At 38.2% G+C, this 18,740-nt stretch overlaps 1 protein-coding gene across 3 annotated transcripts in view; it reads left to right on the top strand.

Moving 5' to 3' along the window:
- pde4dip (phosphodiesterase 4D interacting protein) overlaps positions 1-18,740 on the top strand; it is a 95,865-nt gene that overhangs the window by 31,095 nt on the left and 46,030 nt on the right. For all 3 annotated transcript variants that reach the window (XM_080291609.1, XM_080291608.1, XM_080291607.1), the window contains exon 4: positions 16,004-16,114. In XM_080291609.1, coding sequence (XP_080147735.1) covers positions 16,004-16,114 — 111 coding nt within the window. The remainder of the gene's footprint in view (positions 1-16,003; positions 16,115-18,740) is intronic.

Here is an 18,740-nt window from a genome sequence, read left to right as displayed (position 1 = left end):
CTTTATTAATGGATTTTTACATAAAACAATTGCATTCTTTATTGAACTTTGAAAAACAGTGAGCAGTGGTCTGCACTTGCAGAGGATCTTTGAATTTAAAGACCCACACCTTTTCCCAGTTTGTATTTTATATCTACGTTGGATGCTATTTGATTTGTCTTTTGGTAGTGCCTCGTTAAAACTATATGGTACTTCCAAGGTACCTCATTGCATAGAGAAAATGTAAATAGAAATGTATCAGCATTAGATAAATGTATAACTGCTGGTAAGCTAAACTAGCATTTTCTTGGGACTAAACATAAAATAACTGCTGACTATAAATACTAGGGGATATTCATGTGGAGGCTTTTTAGAGATAACATGTTTCTGAAGGGCAGAGTTGATTGGCAAGTTACTAACAAGCCCAGAAAGCTATGTGGCCTGTCTCAGATTAGTATAGCCAAGCCAAGCCAGCTAGTGTTGAGTAATGCTGTTAGTAAATACCAGGCCAGTTATTGCTAACGAGAGCCTAATTGGAACCAGATGCGCATTTATTGAATTTGTCAGAGAAAGGTAAAGAGGAGATAGCTAATGAAGTACAGCCGCAACATTGGATCATGCAGCCAGGCACTGGGGGAACATATAATTCACTGGCAGTGCCACGGTGTTTTCCCATGTGTGCAGTTTTATATTCATTTAACACAGCAGAAACCTGGTATCAAAAATAGTAAGCCCAAAGAGGAAAAAAAATATTATTTGGCAATTAAGTGAAGTACTGTATTTCATTTAAACTTAAAAAAAGAGGTGTGAAGACTAGCAGGCGGTGCATGCTGCCATGAAAATTCAACCAAAACAGTTTTGAACCCTGATATCTGAAACATTTAAAGTCTTCACATAGCTCAAAGCCACAAAGTGTTGAGTTGTCTTGAAGTCCCCTCTGTCCTCAGAATGATTATATGTTTGGATTCTTCACACAGACAGACTGACTGACACTGTGGTAGCTGTCAGCCAGAGCTTTACACACAACACAAACATAGATACTCTCAATTATGTTCAGCTGTTGTTGGTTATGCAACGTGGGAAATAAAACCAGTGACAAAGTGTAGCTATCTAAAGCTTACTGAGAAGATGCATTTTCATTTAATCTAGAAGGCTTTAGTTACTTTTTACCATTAGCTTAAAGATTTATTGCAAACACTAAACACATATCCGAGTACTGTGCATAATTACAGTTTTAGAAAAAAGCATTATTAAAGGTAATTAATCAAATTGCACAATACCATATAAAAATTAAATTTGTTAATACATTGGTAATAACATTGTAATAATAAGATCAACTACATAGCAATTTTCTGCATTTCTATGCTGTTCAAATGTTTGTCAACTTAAGAACAGAAAATAAAAGAAATTCATGACAATAGAGACATGAAAATACAACTCATCAAGTTTTAGACTATTAGATGAATTCGTAAATTTGTTAGCAATTTGTTAGCAATTTGTTCAGGACTTTATAGGTTTATATTTAAAGTTAAGGCCTTTACACAAGCAACTGGGAAAAAAATGTGGCATTTATTTTATTTAATCAAGCTTGATTTTTCAGATTTTTTTGGATACAAATAAACAGATCTGACTACTCAGGCTAGTGTGTGCGTTCATAGCTCAAAACGTGCACTGTTACTGAAAATGCCACAGCTAGAAACTGCTTTAGGTCAACTGGTTCTATGAAATTATTTCTCTGCCTACTCAGACGTTGTTCCAACTCTGCCAGCAAGAGGTCAAACTGCCCCAGTGACAACCTGAAATATGTATGAAAGCAGTTGTGATAGAGCTTCAGTTCCTAAATCACCCCATGAAATTCTTCCTTCTGCTACCTTCTCATGAGAATAGGATAAAGCCCGAATCCCCCTTTCTTGTGCATTTTTTAACAATAAATTTCTGTAAAAATGCCATGTGTTTGATGTGTGCTTGTATATGTCACACGACAAGTTCAGATATGAAAATGTATACACGCAACACTTGTCTATAATTGCCTTTAGATTTAGGCTGGTTTGGCACTATGTGGTGATGGTTAAGGTTGGGGCCTAAGAGACTTGGGAATCTATCATTGTCGATAAATGTTTTCACAAACATGACAGTCTCAATGACTGAATCCAGGTTACAGCTTTCCATGTGCTTTTGCGCATGCGTGTTTGTGTGTGAGACAAACACAGTACACCACAGCTACATAACCCAGTGAAGGCTAGTAAGTTTTAGTTGGCTAAAATTCAGAAATAAGCTTGTTGTGACTTCTGCACTGATTCATTTCTGCATCGCTTTTATTTATTTATTTTTGTATCTTTTTGTTGCTTGACCCTCCCTTTCGTCTTTCCCTCATTATATGATGCATTCCTCTTTCCAGCTCCCCCTCCCACTCTCCCTCCCCTCCTTTGTCTGATTATACAGTCACTTCTCATCCTGCCAACTGATGGTCCAGTGCAGTGAGGCCCTCTAGCTACACTTCCTGTCCCTTTGATTTTCATCCACAGACAACAAAAAAGAGGGCACGCATCCAGTCTACATAGTACGTGCAGCTATACACCAGTGCATTCATGTGTGATTGAACTGCTGTGCGGTGCTTGAAAACATCTACACATGCGTCTGTACATTTACTAAAGAGCCATCTCGTCATCCACTGGTCACACTGTTAATGAAGTCCTGTACGTAACTGTACTTGTGTGTGTCTGTGTGTATTCAGAGGTTCTGTTGGATTAAAGCTCAAAAGTTCAATTGCTCACAAAAAGCCTCCAGCAGCTAATTGGCAGTAATATATGTAGTTTCGACATGACATGCTGCTTCTTACAGACATTCTTTATACATTAACTTTGTGCAAATTTAAACTGTAATGTACCTATAATGGCATTGGCTCGAGACATGAACTTCATTGTGTACAGTCTTTACCATGTAAGAAAGTACTTGAATTTTTTGTTTCACTGAAATTAACAGTGTATGTTTACTCTCAGCTTCTTACAAAGGGAAACAGTTATTAGTGTGTACTCACTGAGAGCTGTGAGATCAAACGTGTTGGTTTCACTGGTTTCACTGGTCAGGTAACTTTTACTTTAAAAGCAAACTGTCTTCATGGTCTTCATTTCCATTTGACACTTTTTCAAGTGTTGTTACTGTTCTGTGGTTATTTATCAAGGGTTTGCTGTCAGAGCCTTCTATACAAACTAAAGGCAACCGTGGTAATCTGCTAGCAATCAAAGCAACCATTAGGTTTTTGGTGCTGTATACCCCTCTTTTGCATCCACAAGCAAAATCCAGCAATCACTCACCAGCCAGTTGAGGAGCAGTAAACAACTTCTTAGCAACTGCCATCACTCACATATTTGAATCCCTGGTTTTAGGACCCAGTGCACACAGTTTGTTTTCTTTTAGTGCTTCCTTGCTATTCAAAGAATTTAGTTCTCTTCTAGTTCTGTTCTTGATTTCTTGATTTGCTCCATGTTCCTTCTGTTCAGTATCAAGTCCGTGCCTCTGTGCCTGTTGTGTGTTTCCTGTTTTATTGTGGTAGTCCTTGTCCTGTGTTTTGAGTTTTGCTTGCTCGCCCTGTCTCATTACGTCTGATTGGTCCAAGCTGTGTTTCCACCCGTTCCCCATCCTCTCGTTATCCTACCTGTATTTTATCTTCCCCTGCTTGTTGTCACGTTGCACTCTCATTATGCTGTGTGTTTCCCGCCGTGTTTCCAGCCATCACCAGGTTTATAGTTTCTGGTTTGTTTTGTATTTAGTGTTAGTTTTTTCCAGCAATAAAAGCAGCCGTTTTTTCCTCCGTCTTGAGTCCTGCGTTTGGGTCGATCATCCTGCCTGCCACACAGCACACGCTGACATTATGTACTCTCACATCCCTTTTGTCCCTGCGTCTGGTGCTGTCCCCTTCTATGTTTCGTGTTTATCTTCTCAGGTTTTCTAGATATCCAGGTTTTGTTCTAGGTGATTAGGGTTGTTTTCTCTTCAGCATGTTTCGCCTGTGTTCTCTGTGCTTTGTCTAGTTTTCATCTGTTTGTGATTCCATGTTTTGTTACTTCCTGGTTTATGTTAGCAGTCTCTTGTTTCCAGTACTGTTATCTGTAGTTGTCTTGTTATTCCTGATTTATTCCTTCTGTGTTTCGTTGTGTCACAGTCTGATCTGGATTTGGACTTTTGTCTTCCCATGTTTCCCTATCTAGTCATCCTGTTCTCCTCTATGTAAAGTTTATCTTTGTTCACCATTCAGTTGTTTCTGTCTGGTTTCTCCATGCCCAGTCTCTGTAGTTGTCTCGTAGTTTCTGTGTGTCTTTACCTTTTGTCTCTGTCAAGTTGGTATGTCTTAGTTTCTGTCCTGAGTGTTGTTTTGTCTCTTGTATGTCATGTTCAGTTTAACTTCCTCTGTCTCGTTATTCCTGATTTTTTGAGCATGCTTTCTGTTAGCCATTTCCTCATTTAGACATCTGCAAGAACTAGGTACAACCTTGTGCCACTTTGTTACTGTCTGCTCTTTGTTTAGATCATAGAGAGGGGATAATACATAGTTATAAATTTTAGAATGAGAATATGTACATTATTGTCAGAGTAATTTCAATCACAGCGCAACGATCAAAGCTTCTAGTAAAAGTTTGGCTGACGTGAGTCAGCTAACATGGAGTGCAGTGATAGACCTGCTAGAAGTGCCTTTCAATAAATAAAGATAATTAACAGTCTTAAAATCTTTCAGCAATCTTTGCTAACTTATCAGTAAACCTTTATTACTATTTATTAGTTTGTCTCAACTGTTCTTTAGCACAGAATTTAAAAAAAAATCTGGTTGTCGAAACTTACATAACACATTTTACATTTTATTTAATCATATTCCTTCAACATCGTTTCCTACGAATAATTTAATTTGACCTTCAGTGTGGTCTAAAAACTATTTTCACATCTTTTCATGTTCGACTCTTCCGTATAATATCAGCATCTCTTGATCACATTGTAAACTAGTGAAATGACATGACAAAGGATTCAGCTGAATAGCAGGATCCATTATAGGTTATAGAAACATAGAAATACAGATTTGTAAAACTGCAGAAATTCAGGTTTACTTACACACACACACACACACACACACACACACACACACACAAACACAAATGCGCGTGCGGAGGTCCTCCTCTGTTTGTCAGCTGGGCTTCATTCACAAAACGTGGTTTCTATTTCTTCTTTGAAAAAATTTGAAAAATAAAAGAACCACTAACTTTGTTCTAAAGGTCTGTGTTTGTTTTTTCAGATCTGTCTGCTCTGTCTCTCCCTGTACAGTGAAAATGACTCCAAGCAGAGAGCCTGAAATTCAGGGATAGATTGAGTTACACTGCATCCCAAAGACAGAAGTGGCCTGCAAGGGATGGTCTGCCATGATAGTTGGCACTTGTTTCGATTTGAGCTGAACTTGATACCATAATTTAGACTTGCCATAAACACAGAAATGAGTCACAGACCTACTCTCCCTCTGAAATACAACCATGGGAAAATTGGGCATTTTGGCTGCAAGGGCTCTGACCCAACTGTAACATGAAATACACTTATGATTAGACATAATGTGTTTATCATTGCTTACACAAACTGATGGAAAGTATTTGCTTGGCCTTGCTCAGGCTGCCTGCATGTGTGCAGAGCAGAGGCATGGGAACAGGTATTAGTTTGTGTTAAGGAGATGGCTTAGAAATGACTTGCTGTTTAGACATGTGGATTATGCTGACTCTCTTTGTTCTCTGCTTGTGTTTCCTTAAAGGTTAGCATTTTTGTTGATTTGAAGATGAATGAACTGTCAGAATTATTCTTTCTGTCAAGCTTAAGATATGTAAGAGGCAGAATTAGCACCCAGATGCAGGAATCACAAGACAAGAAATGAGCTCAAACTTAGCTTTATTGCTGTTAAAAATGGGAGACAAACCAAGGCATGCATTGAGCAGGGCAGGAGCAAAAAAAATTGGAAAAACACACAACCATGAGAGAGGACACGACAAAGGGCAAGGGGAGACTTAGACATGAGATACACAAAGTAATGAGGCTAGGCAGTGGGAACAAATCAGGAATAACAAGACAAGAGCAGGAACTAAATACGAGGCACATGGTACGAGAAAATATCAAAATAAAACAGGAAATAACATAAAGGGAGCCACCTCACACACAGACAAAGTATTGGGGAATGTACGATCCAGGGAAAATCATAGTTTCAACTTTTAAAAATATAGTGGAGAATGTGTGTTCTTGTCTTTATCTGCTCATTACAGAATGTGTACCTGTAACGAGGTCTTCTGATAAGTCCTGGCATCACCACAGAGCAAAGGGAGATTTGAGTAAAATCAGCTTAGCAGGAAGGTTTCCTATCAATCTGTAGACCTCAAGTGTTTCCACTGTGAGAGTTAACAGCACTAAGCAAACACAGGCAGAGGCTGAAGAATCTTTGACAACTTTTTTCCAGTTCTGTAGAACTAAAAACATGCTTTTGTCAAGCAGCCAATACCAAAGCCTGCAGATAAAGTCAGTGCAATGGTGTATTAAGGTTACTGGGTGCTGTATGACTCACAGAGTGTAACTCTTATGATCACAGAGGTGACAGTGGTGAAGATGTTTCTTAATAGACAAGAGTCTGAGTCTAAATCATTTAGAAAGCAGGGGAGCAGAGTTATCTTTAAGGTTCAGGCCTTCAGAAGTAATCGTGATGATTATTGCATCACTTTAACGGAAACAGTCGAGGCTTTTGGAAATAAAAACTGAATTCTCCATGCAAATTTTAGAATTAAAAACCTGGCCAAATATCTGAAACTGAAGCTCTTCCTGTTTATCTTTGGGTACTTAACATTTGTATATGTAACATGTACGGCAGTTTACATTTGGTCACAAATGTGATGTTTTCTTATACATATATTTTTCAAATGGTGATGAAAACATTGAGGGCTGGTGTCAGTGAAATGTGAGAAAAATATAGGGGATTAAGCATGACGCTACAGTAGTCCTTTTTGTAGTCAAATATGGCCGAATGACCTACAATTTTTGAAGGGTGGAATTATGCACATTACTGTGGAGAAGGGGCAATAATGTGACAGTAAAATGCAACGATCTTCGTTTTATCCTCTGTATAAGATTTGTTAATTACAAGAAAATGGTAAAATGTTATTATGTCTGTAGTTAAAATAATATCTGTTATATATTACCCCCCAAAATATGGTTTACAGTGATAAGTTGTACAGTATTATTGGAAACTTGTACAAAAATATCAAAAATAATATAATTATAAAACAACAACAAAAAATATTTATGAAAAATTAAGGTGGATTATTGGCAACACAACAGGTTAAATGAATTATATTCATTCAAAGAAGTGATTTCTCATAGATGTTTATCTGAAAGTGTCTGTACTTGGTCAACTTGCCTCTTTTTTTTTTAGTGGACATACTAAGAGCTGCTGTCACCTCTCCATCATCATCATCAGAGCCTTCCTTGCTAATGTACTTAAGGAGCTACTAATAACCTTTTTCCACACTCAATCTTCTTTTCATCACACATTGGCTAAGGTGGTTAGCGAGCGGAAACAGATCTGTTATGATGATAAATCACTTAAGCTTGTTTACATGCTAATGTTAGCTGTGTTTCCACACAAAGTGCAGATCACAAGTGACTTCAGAGCAGTGAAAGCAGCACCAGCGGCCTCACATGCTGGTCTCCCATCAGTTTCCCATTAAAGACAGAGCTTTATCCGCAATGCATGTGCATAAGCCACCAGAAAAAGCTGCTGTCCTCTCTGCTTGCCCAGCTCCAAGAGGCAGACATTATACTATAAATACAAAACAAGCGGAGCTTTAAGCAACAATAACTGACTGGGGCCACGATGTGACAATAATTTTAAGCGCTGTCTGAGATGAAAGGAGAGAGATTGTTTTACTTTGCATTGTTTTATTTTATGTCTATTGCCTGTCGCCTAATGGAATAGAATTCTACACGTTTGTCAGATTAGACTTTTTTACATTGTGTGACGCTACAGTCCTCTGCAATTTGACATTAAATTATTATCTTCTTATACAAGAAGCTGAGAGATATAGCCTTTTTTCCCCAGTGACTCACCAACAGTTATGCTTGCTTGCACATGCTAAAAGTGACATCATAACTACTGGTGCACAGTCTGCAAACCAGTAAACATGGTTAAATATGATTGTCCTTTACCCATATTGAGACACACAATAGCTCTGTCAGAGAGACCAAAGGGCAGGAATTCTTTCACTCTATTAACTTGGACATCGACACATAGGGTTCCACTGACTTCTTGGTGCTCCTTTGATAAGGTTTCCTTTTTGGCAGAGCAACCAAGCCTGTAGCCATCAGCAGCAGCTGTGTTTTAACCTCAAAAGCTGCCTGAGTTCAGGCCCTGCTCCCTGCTCTCCTTCTCTCTATGGGAGTATCATGCTGCATTAGCAGCTGGAGCTCCAAGCTCCATGCTCTGGGGCATCAGTCACAGTCTCCACTCACTTCCGGGGGTCAGATATCTCAGACAGCCTGGGTTAGGAGGGAAAATGATGCTGGTACATCTGATCCCGTTTCTGTGAGTGGACTCTCACAGACCTGTTGTCATTTCCAGCCTTTTAAAGTCACTTATCCAGTAAAATTTAAAGTTGTAGGTGTTCAGCTTGTGTTGCACCTGGAAGATACTGACCTTCGTATGTCTCTGTATCATATAAAATTGTAGTTTTATAACGATGGATGGGGCTTCTTGTTAAATAGCTCCAGAAGGCCTTTCAGTCGGGCAGAAACGATAAATGATCTCACCTGACATGTATTAGATATAGTATTTATGACACCCTCCCCCCTAAAAATACACGACATCAGTTGTGGGTTAAACTGAAAGACACTGTTAACTCCGTGGTAGTTGTAACCTTTTAGCCTATGACTGGTCAAGAGTAGTAAACTGTCTGTGGTTCCATCCAGGCCTAAACAAAGCCAAGACCACAGCATTTTTCCTGGCTCACTATTTTTCTGTTATTCCTGATAAAAATAAAACATTTTAAAAAGCTACTGTTTCTACACTATAAATTTGATAAGGTTGCTTTACTCGAATGGGCAAAGCTGTTGCCTGAAAAATGTCAGTGACTTCTTTATTTTGAATGTGCAGAACATAAAGAAGGAATAGTTGAGCTTTGACTATAAGTTGACTCATGAGTAGTAATTTATTAGATAAGTCAATTTAAAGATTGATTTAGCCTTAAGTTAAAAGCTCTTCATAATTTAAAGTTAAATATAGCCTACTTTAAAAACCTTAGTGTAAGAAATATTATCTGTCTCAGGAATGGCAGTCTTTCAATAGCTAAACTTTTATGATATTTTTGGCAACAGAAACACAAACAATAGTAGAAATTGAATTAAATGCGCTTATTAAATTAAATGAGTGTAAGAACGTGCAAAAAGGCAGTAGTTTGAAATTAATTTAAGTTGACACTGATGGTTAGTAATGCAGTAATTTAGATTTGTATTCTTTTCTTGGAAATGGGCAAATCAATGAGCCAACTTTTGATAAAATTAAACGAATAACAAGTGTTGGACCAAAAAATACATAAATCTGTGAATGAGATTGAAACAGCCGCACGGGATACCACAAATTACAAATTGTTTGTGAAGACAAAATAATCTCAACAAATCAGAGGCTGGTATAAAACCTGGAAATACAGGCTCTTGGCATATGAATGATGGAGGGAAATATCGACATGTAAAAGTAAATGGATTTTGGAAATGGGAAAGGAAGGAGGGAAACAGGACTGATCGTTCTTCTTCAACTGTGAAGAAATCTTCAAAATCTTGAATCAATGCAGAAATGCTCTGTTTTCTTCAGGTGATGTAGCAACAGAAAACAAAACAGCTCCAAAATGAATCCTAAACCCCCACCTGTGATTGCTGCTACAGCTGTACAGTGATAAAATAGGGTTTACTTGTTATTTATGTCCTCTGCTTCCTCTGAAATAACCTTTAATGTGATTTCATTAAGAACTATGTGTCAGCTGAGATGATTTGCTGACAGGCTCCAGTTTCATTTACAATGCTGAGTGCTTTTGATCCTGTATTATAACATGGGGTTGGCCCAGGCGCCTGCTTGTCCCTGCTGTGGAGAAGATGTAAATAATCCACCAATAATCCGTAGTCCGTATCTGAGCGTCTGGACACAGTGTGTGCTGTTAAAGAGAGGCTTATCCTGTTTTGCTTCATGCCTCTTGTTCTCTTGGCATCATTAAAGGAAAACAATGGCATGCATGGTAAATAGCCATGGAAACACAGCGATTGCTGCAGCTAAACACCGAGGCCAGCCAAGGTTTTTGAGTCATGCAAGCCATACTTCCACACTGAAACTGCTCCCGCAGGCTGCATGTAGCACATTCGCCTTGACCTCATCTTGACATGCAACACACTTTACATACAGTATGTCTTTGGCCAAAACAATGCATGGAAGAGGGTTGAAAGATAAACACTCCAGCTCATAAATGCTTAAAAATCAACTTGCAAAGTCAAAATGTTACGGGGGGGTGTTGTTTTTATTTTGTTTTGCTTGTTCCAACCCACTGCATTAAATCTGGCAGATGGGTTGGAAAAGCCGTTGAAGCCCTCTAAGTTGAACCGCTCCACCCATCAGTGCCATTCTACTCCAAGACCTTGATGGGCGACTGACACCTCCTTAGCACTACACCATTCTTTACTCATACACAGCTGCTGCCACCACATCTGGGAATGCTTCTGTCAAACCCAAAGACACAGACAGTGTGAGGAGGGAGATGTGATGAGACCTCAGTCTGACATCCTCCTAACCCTGTGATGTCTTCTGCCTATAATTATTGCTACATGAAGAGGTGTGTAAGTACTTAAAAGTACTTTTTTTTGGAATTCATATAGTTCCATTAAACTTATTGACAGGCAAAAACTCCTTATTAGCTCAGATCTATTTTACTGCCTTGAGGTTTAAATATTGTTGATTTTGCAGCTGTAATTCTTTCTTGAATGATTGCTTTATGAGGCACATTGATGGTGCTTGGATCATAAGGTTCCCGGTGAACTTAAAATATATATTTTGCAGATGGGAAGTTTGAACAACATTTGGATGAAGACTTTTTCATTCAATCTCAGACAGAGTTTATATTTATAAAACCACTATTAAGTAATGCTACTCTATCTGGTCATCACCATCAAATATTATTTGAATCAAATGTGCCATTAAAAAACTGAAACCAGGTGTATGCTTTTGCAGTTTTTAAAAACAATAGATGGGAGTCATGTAGACACCTACTAAACTCATACAACTCTCATATTTCAGCTCTCATTGCTGAACCGAAATTAAAGCAAATTTTAAAAAGTCCCTTTATGTCTAAATTTATGTCTAAATAAACTAAAAGTTATTGTTTCATTTCATTTAAAAAAATCCAAAAAAAGGAACAAATAAACAAACAAGAGCAAACAAACGAATAAACACAAACAAGCAAACAAGCAGGCAGGGAACACGTACGGTAAGACATTTCAGTATTTACTAACTGACACACAAGGGCTAACCAGGACAAGACAGAACAGTTAGGTAGAATAGGTGAGGCTAATCAGACAAAGGAAGTAAAAATAAGGAAAAGTCAACTATGAGTCAAGACTCGGGATTATGGCACCTCTGTCTAGTATACCAGCCCTTACCTCCCCTACCATGTTTTGCATTTGGTTCCTCATCCTTGTTGAATCATGAATAAATTCGTGATTAGAAATTGAGTTTTTGTTTCCTTTTGTTGATTAGAGAGCTTATCTAACAATTAAGAGACCATAAAGGCTAAATTTGGTTTAATGTTTAACGCCTAATAGATCACACCTAGCAAGATAGACCAGAAAACAGCACCTGTGGCTGATGGACAGAGATACATTTTGTCCTTTATTTTGAATTGAACGTAGTAATTAAATCAATACACGTTGTGTTCTTAACTTTGTGTTAAGAATTTTGACACTGATATTCTCTGTATTTTGTTTGGGTTTGAGTTTGGAGTCGCTCTCTTCAGCAGGCTTTGCTCTGCTGACAGCCAATCTTTAAATTTTCCTCTTGATGAATTATCCCAGTAAATAAATCTCAAACATTGAGTCACATTTTCTCTGAAGGTTGGCCAAACCATTGGATATAGTGTTATGAGTCTTGTGGTGTGAGAAGAAATGATTATTCACTGGAAAATAGAGTTGAACTGTATATAGTTCTATCTCAGAGTAATACATTGAAGTTTCTTTCTTTTTTCTTGTTTTTTTACAACCTTGTAAAAGTTTTCTAGGTGTATTAGGTTCACTTTTAAGGCTAGGTTTTCACTTTTTTAGTGTGAGAACAGTAGCACATGGCCTTCTCCTGCTTGTTAAGTTCTCTTAAAATTTAAGTGTAATATAATGTTTTGCAGGGACTTTAGTTTTGCTTACAGTATTAAGTACATTCACACTGAACCACAATTCTGTGGATTCAAAATTCATGACACTGTGTGTCCTATATAAAAACAACACTCCAGTATCTGCAGTTTGCAATAACCAGTGGTCTCTGTAGTTTAATGTTGTTTCAAATCATCCCATGAAATATTAGAGTGACAAAGAGATTACGTTGTGCTGGGATTTTTTTTTTATTATTTTTTGTTTGTTTTAATTAATCCGAATCAAATGAAGACGAATTTAATGTCTTAAATATCAATATACCCACCACTTAGACTGAGCACATTCAAATGTAATGCACTGACATTAATTGAGCACTACTCTAGTCTTACTGACCACTCAAAGTGATTTAGACTACAAGACAGAGTTTACATACTTATTAATCATACTGAGGAAACCCACAGACTGACACATATATAGACCCCAGCTGGGGTTTGGGGCAGGAACCCTTTTGCTAACAGGTGGCAGTGCGCACTGCACCTCTCTGTATTGCTTAGTGTCTTTCCTAGTATGGTGAACTCAGCCACATATGTAATTGCATGTCATACGTAAAGAACCACTCTGCAGCATACAGCCATCATGCAGGTGTTATCTGGTTTCTAGAATGCTTCAAGCATTAATCCCTCTTTTTTTAGTCCATAATTTTAATTAGCTCCTGGGGATGTTTTTAGTGGCTCTCTTGATGATTTAAGTAGGTTTACAAATTATAATTTTTAACCACCGTGAAGCATGGACCATGGCAGCATAATAAACACAATCAGACATTCCCACTGCAGAGTTGCATTAGCGGGCTGGCACTGCCAGAGAGTATGGCTGGAAAATGTTGAGCTAGCTGGCATCAAGGAGCTCCTGTTACCGGTAAAGGGGGAAAACTCCCAATGGTCTGCCAATCCGGAGGACACACAAACTCATACACACACATGCAACCTCCCAGTTAAACAGAGGGCAGAGGGTAGTAAACTGTTTTGCTTCCCTCCTACCATCCATGGTAACAAAACAACTTCTAATAGAGGCATAAGATTTTTTTTTAAGAAAAAGAAATGTGGAAAGGGACAATGAAAACATTTAAAATGGATCTTCTTCTTCTGTGAAATTTCAGGTCTTAATACTTTCTGATTCTAATAATGGGACTTTGAGTTTGTTCCTGACTCATGAAACATAGTGTGGTAAAAGTTGGAGGTGCAACAGCCTGGAAAAAAAGTTATAATGTTCTCTTTTCTCCCCTCCTTCTCTTGTATTGGATTATGCTCTGATGCTGGAAAAGTCCTGGAGAATTAGGATGATTTCATTTCACGGGCATGCCGCTTTGCAATAAATTTAGTCTTTTTTCTCTGCATGGCCTCGGGTTTACATTTCTTCTCCAGTTCTTGTTAACTCCAGATTGATTTGCAGTGTAGTTGTGGCAGTCATGAAAAACTCTTATGATCATTTTGGCCTGAAGTGGTCATGTGCTTAATTTCTCAGATGTAATCTTTGTTATTTTGTGTTGTCAGACTGTCAGAATAAGATTACCACTGTCATCACTAATATATTTACTGTATCAGTAATATATTTCAGGTTTAACCTCTGTGTTTGCAAGGATTGATTAATGACAAATAGCTGTGAGTAGTGCAGTACACACATACGCAAGTATATACATAAATACATACACACACTCTAGTGTGCATCCAGGGTTTCAGTGTTCTCTCACACATGAATTCATAAAAAATAGACTGAAATGCTAAACTTATCTTCTTACTTTTTACAGTGCTCGTACAAAATGTTATTTATTTTTTATTATTGTCATCAATGAAAAATACACATTACAGTTATCTTCATTCTTATCTTCATTTATTATAACATTGTAACTGAAATAGGAACACTAAAAATAGAAACTCCATCATTGCCATCATTGCTTTAGTGATTGATGTGGGCCCTATGAGAAGCAGATGTGTGTGTTTTTACACAAATACACAGCCATTTAGCGGTGTGAGCTGAGACTTAAGGAGAAAAATACGCTCCAAAGGAGAAGTAGGAACACATTACCTCAAACAAACTGTGTTCTTTTAAAATGAAGTGCACAAAGTCCCTGTGAAGTTTCAATAGCCCTGACTAAGTGATTTCATTTTATGTTCAAAGCCTTCAGTTATGAACATTCTGCATATAGCCGTCCCCTTTTTCGGCATAGATGTTGTGTGCATGTATGTGTACACAATATATGTTCATGCATTCAGGCATATGTAATTTAATATGCAGTCAGTCAGTGTAGCACAGGGCCATCTGAAGTGCTGGCATCGGACAGCCCTGCATGTGTGATCACTGTCTCCCACTTCAGCATTCCTCAGTGACAGCCGTGGGGCAAAGGTTTCTTTAAATAGCTTCTGGATTCAAGTTCACTCTGAGACGTCTGGTTTTAGAAATTTTGGTAGAGCATTAGTGCCTCCCTGTGGTTTGGTACTCTCTGGTTCTATGAATCTGTTTTTAGATGAAAACTTCACTCCTGAGACTGCATTTTCATGTATTTATTCATTTACTGTTTTAATTTATTAGAGCAGACTTTTATTTTGCTTTATTAAATTTGGTCTTATATTGTTATAAAGTGAAAGTCCTACGTGCATGGTACATATTTCAAAGGACACCCTTTAACTGCGCATGACCAAGTTATGCCTTTTTACGATTCAATGACCATGTAAATTTGAAATGGAATAGAAATTCACATTTGCCCCTATTGGGCTGCACAGCAGTGTAGTGGTTAGCACTCTGACCTCATAGCTTCTGTATGGAGTTTGCATGTTCTCCATATGTCTTTGTGGAAAGATATGCATGTTAGATTGTGGGCGATTGAGGATTGGCTGTTGAAGTAAGGTAGATAAGGCGCTTAAAGTTTCTAGAATAAAACACTAGATAAATGCATAGTGTGCTTGTAGTCTAAAGTGCTTTGAGTCAACTGTTATTTTTTGTGGAGCTTAAATTTCTTTTAGTAGAGCACATGTTTTTGCATCACTTGTATTGTAAACATTCAGCTCTTGTCAGTACTGGAGAACATACAAAGAGTAGCTCATGTACAAATGCCCATATTCAGTTCAGTTCAAGGAGATTTCATTTTGATGTCAGGCTAATGTAATCCCAATTAAACTCCACACACACACAATCACAAGTGAAAGGATATTCTACAGCAGCTCAGTATTGTAGCAGTTATCAGCACACACTCACTCCTGTCTCAGATTCTTGTAATGCCTTTCTCGTGGTAAAAAAGGAAACATCCCCTCATCCTCCCCTCTCGTGCCACTCCTGAGCCCCTCTGTAACAAATCCACACAGCGAGGAGCTCATGTCCACTTTTTGTTTTGACCAGCACTCTGATCTTGCGCTTGTCTATTGAAGTGTACTAGCGGGAGAGATTAGAGCATTAGATTTTTGCTATACAACATCAGAACAGTTAGATTTTTCAGACAGGGCTTTGCTTCTCTGCAGTCCTGTCTTTTCCCACGTTATGTTGTACTGAATGGGGGGCTGCGGTGCCCCCTACAAAGGAGCAGCCTGTCATCATGTCTAACTCTGGCTTCCGTGGTTACCGCACTATCTCACAGCACCTGAATGACCTGAAGAAGGAGAACTTCAGCCTAAAGCTGCGTATCTACTTCCTGGAGGAGAAGATCCAGCAGAAATTTGAGGAGAGCAGTGATGACGTGCACAAGTGGGTGAGTAAGAAAAACAGTCTGTGTATAATTTAACTGTGACACGCGCATGCAAGTTATTCCAAAGGTTCTGTACTTGCATGCACTTGATGTGGAGTTATATGCTATGCAAAGATATGCAGGTTTGTGTCTGACAGTAACTCATACTGACAGTAGGTCTCAGGCTGCTCCACAGCAGTTCATTCAAACTGTCTGTCAAACATTTCTGCTTGTGAAGCTGATTTAGAGTGACTACAGTTGTCTCAGTGCTGCAGTCAGAAATAAAGGAGGGCCTCAACCTTCTGAGGCACCAAGGGTCACAAGAAAAGGGATTGAAATTGTTCACTCTCTCTGGCAGCAGTGATTAGTAACTAAATACTTAAGTACATTTATATATATATGGATTTTACTTGAAGATTTGCATTTTGGCCCTGATCCCTAGAAATATTATTACACCCCCCTCCTTCCCTATCCCTCCCTATACCCTATGCCCTCACTCCCCACATCAATGTTTCTGGGCTATAGGACTTGGTGTTTACATTACAATATAAAGCACCCTGATAGAACTGTTGTTGTGACTGAATTAATGTTACAGTGTCCAAAACTGTTAGATGATTCCATGGATTAGACAAGTGGTGAATTTTAAAATGTAATTCTCTCTATTTTTGTAATTCAATAATGATATATACTTGATACTAAAATAAAACTTATTCTGCCACTTCACAAATCAGTCTTTCAAAATAAAAAATATATATAATTTCTTTTCATCTAATCGATCTGCATGAGAGCAGAGGGCTGTACATGATTCTGAAAACAGTGATCACTGTTTTCCACACCAATCTTTTGTAATATATTTATGCTTCATCAAATATGCTACAGCCCTATGACCCACAGTAAATACTTGTCATTGCTGTTACCTGGCACCAGCGAGTATCTAATGCAAGTATCTATTAATTCTAACGTTATGTATAATTTTACAGCAACGTCAAAATCCAAAAAAATATTTTCTTGCAAAAAGAAAACCATCAATCCTGTAATGCATGACAATTTAAAACACAAAGAAAAAGTTAAAAACATATCGTCTGTGAAGGTTCTCAGTCATCCAGGTCATCGTAGTCAAAAGCGTATCCACTCTTGAAATCTGTGCTTTCTATCTGAAAACAGATTCATTTAATTCTGTTCAGTTTTATTTGTACTCTCCAAACTCACAACAAAAGGTATTTGAGGGCATTTCACATTTTAAGGTAAACCTGATAGAGCAGTGAGTCCCAAAGTGTGGGCTAAGGCACTGCAGGTGATCCACAGAAATAACACAAATTCATTTTTAAATTACTCATATTTACAGTTACATATTCATATAAGTGTATTTATTTATCTAAAAAGTCAATTAAAACTGATAATAGGAGGTTTAGTTTGTGATATTACTTATTACTCTGACCTAAATTTACTGGGTAACTGGGTAGCATTAACTATTTCTAACCAACAGTCTGTTCTGTTGATGTTTTTTGAATAAAATTTTAAAGTAAATACATCACTTTCTATTGTATTTTGATCAGAGCGAATATTTGGTGGGATTTTCTGTTGGGCTGCAGCAGTGTTAATTTTGGGAATTTTAAGAGCATCCAAATACTGTTAAGTATTTAACATATACTAACCTGGAATGAGGTTTTAATTCATTGCTCTCAGTGGAAGCTGCTCAGTATACCTAAAGAGAGCCACATGTCTGCTGGAGAATAATTGTTTCAACTGCCCTAACTGCTTGACCTGTGTTCCAGTGGCAGCTATAAACCCAATGACCCACTTCATGTTTCACTGTTTTTGTCGGTGCACAATATGCACGTGTGTATGTTGCATCTCTTTGCACATACAAGCAACAGCACTTGTGTCCAGCACCTGTGTTGTGTGACAGTTACTGCAGCAGTGCTGAACTGCAATTCCAGATTGGTGTACATAAAACATCAATCACTGCAGACGGATACTGTGAGTGAAGTGACGGTCAGTCCTCATCCAGTTGGTTCCTGCTTTAAGATTTAAAAGTTAAAAGTAGAGTTGTTGCTGGGTACTTGGGGTGGAGTGGTGGATGTTACACTTTTGGGGGTCAGAAGGAGACATATACAGCAGGTGCTCTTATTTCTACCACCTATTTATAGACCTACTGAGCTACAGAGATATTGAATAGCACGTGAGACTTGGAAGCTTGTTTCGTGTGGCATACTACTGTACTGCTATACTGACTGAATGACAACGACTGCAGAAATAAGGTCAATTGAAGTCAGGGTAACTCATTTGCTTCACTTAGCTTCATGAGGATTGCTGGAGCCTACCAGCGACCATAGGGCGAAAGGTAGGGTACACTGTGGAGGGGTTGCCAATCTGACGCAGGGCTAACACAGAGAGATAGACAAGCATTCACTCTGTCATTCTCACCTATGGGCAATTTAGGATCATTAATTAGCCTGACCCCACTAATTGCATGTCTCTGGACTGTGGGAGGAAGCCAGTGTACTTGAAGAGAACCCACACAAAGTGGTCCAGCTCTTCCAGGAAAAGAATAATGTAGCGCCTAAAATTTAGTCTGGCAATAATATAAAGTCTGTCCATGAAATATGATCAGTGTTGGGCAAGTTACTTTGAAAAAGTAATTAATTAT

The sequence above is a fragment of the Astatotilapia calliptera genome, chromosome 17, assembly GCF_964374335.1.
Source record: "Astatotilapia calliptera chromosome 17, fAstCal68.1, whole genome shotgun sequence".
In the NCBI taxonomy this organism is placed as follows: Eukaryota; Metazoa; Chordata; class Actinopteri; order Cichliformes; family Cichlidae; genus Astatotilapia; species Astatotilapia calliptera.
Note: the sequence above shows the minus strand (reverse complement) of the source record. Positions and strands in the feature narration are given on the sequence as shown.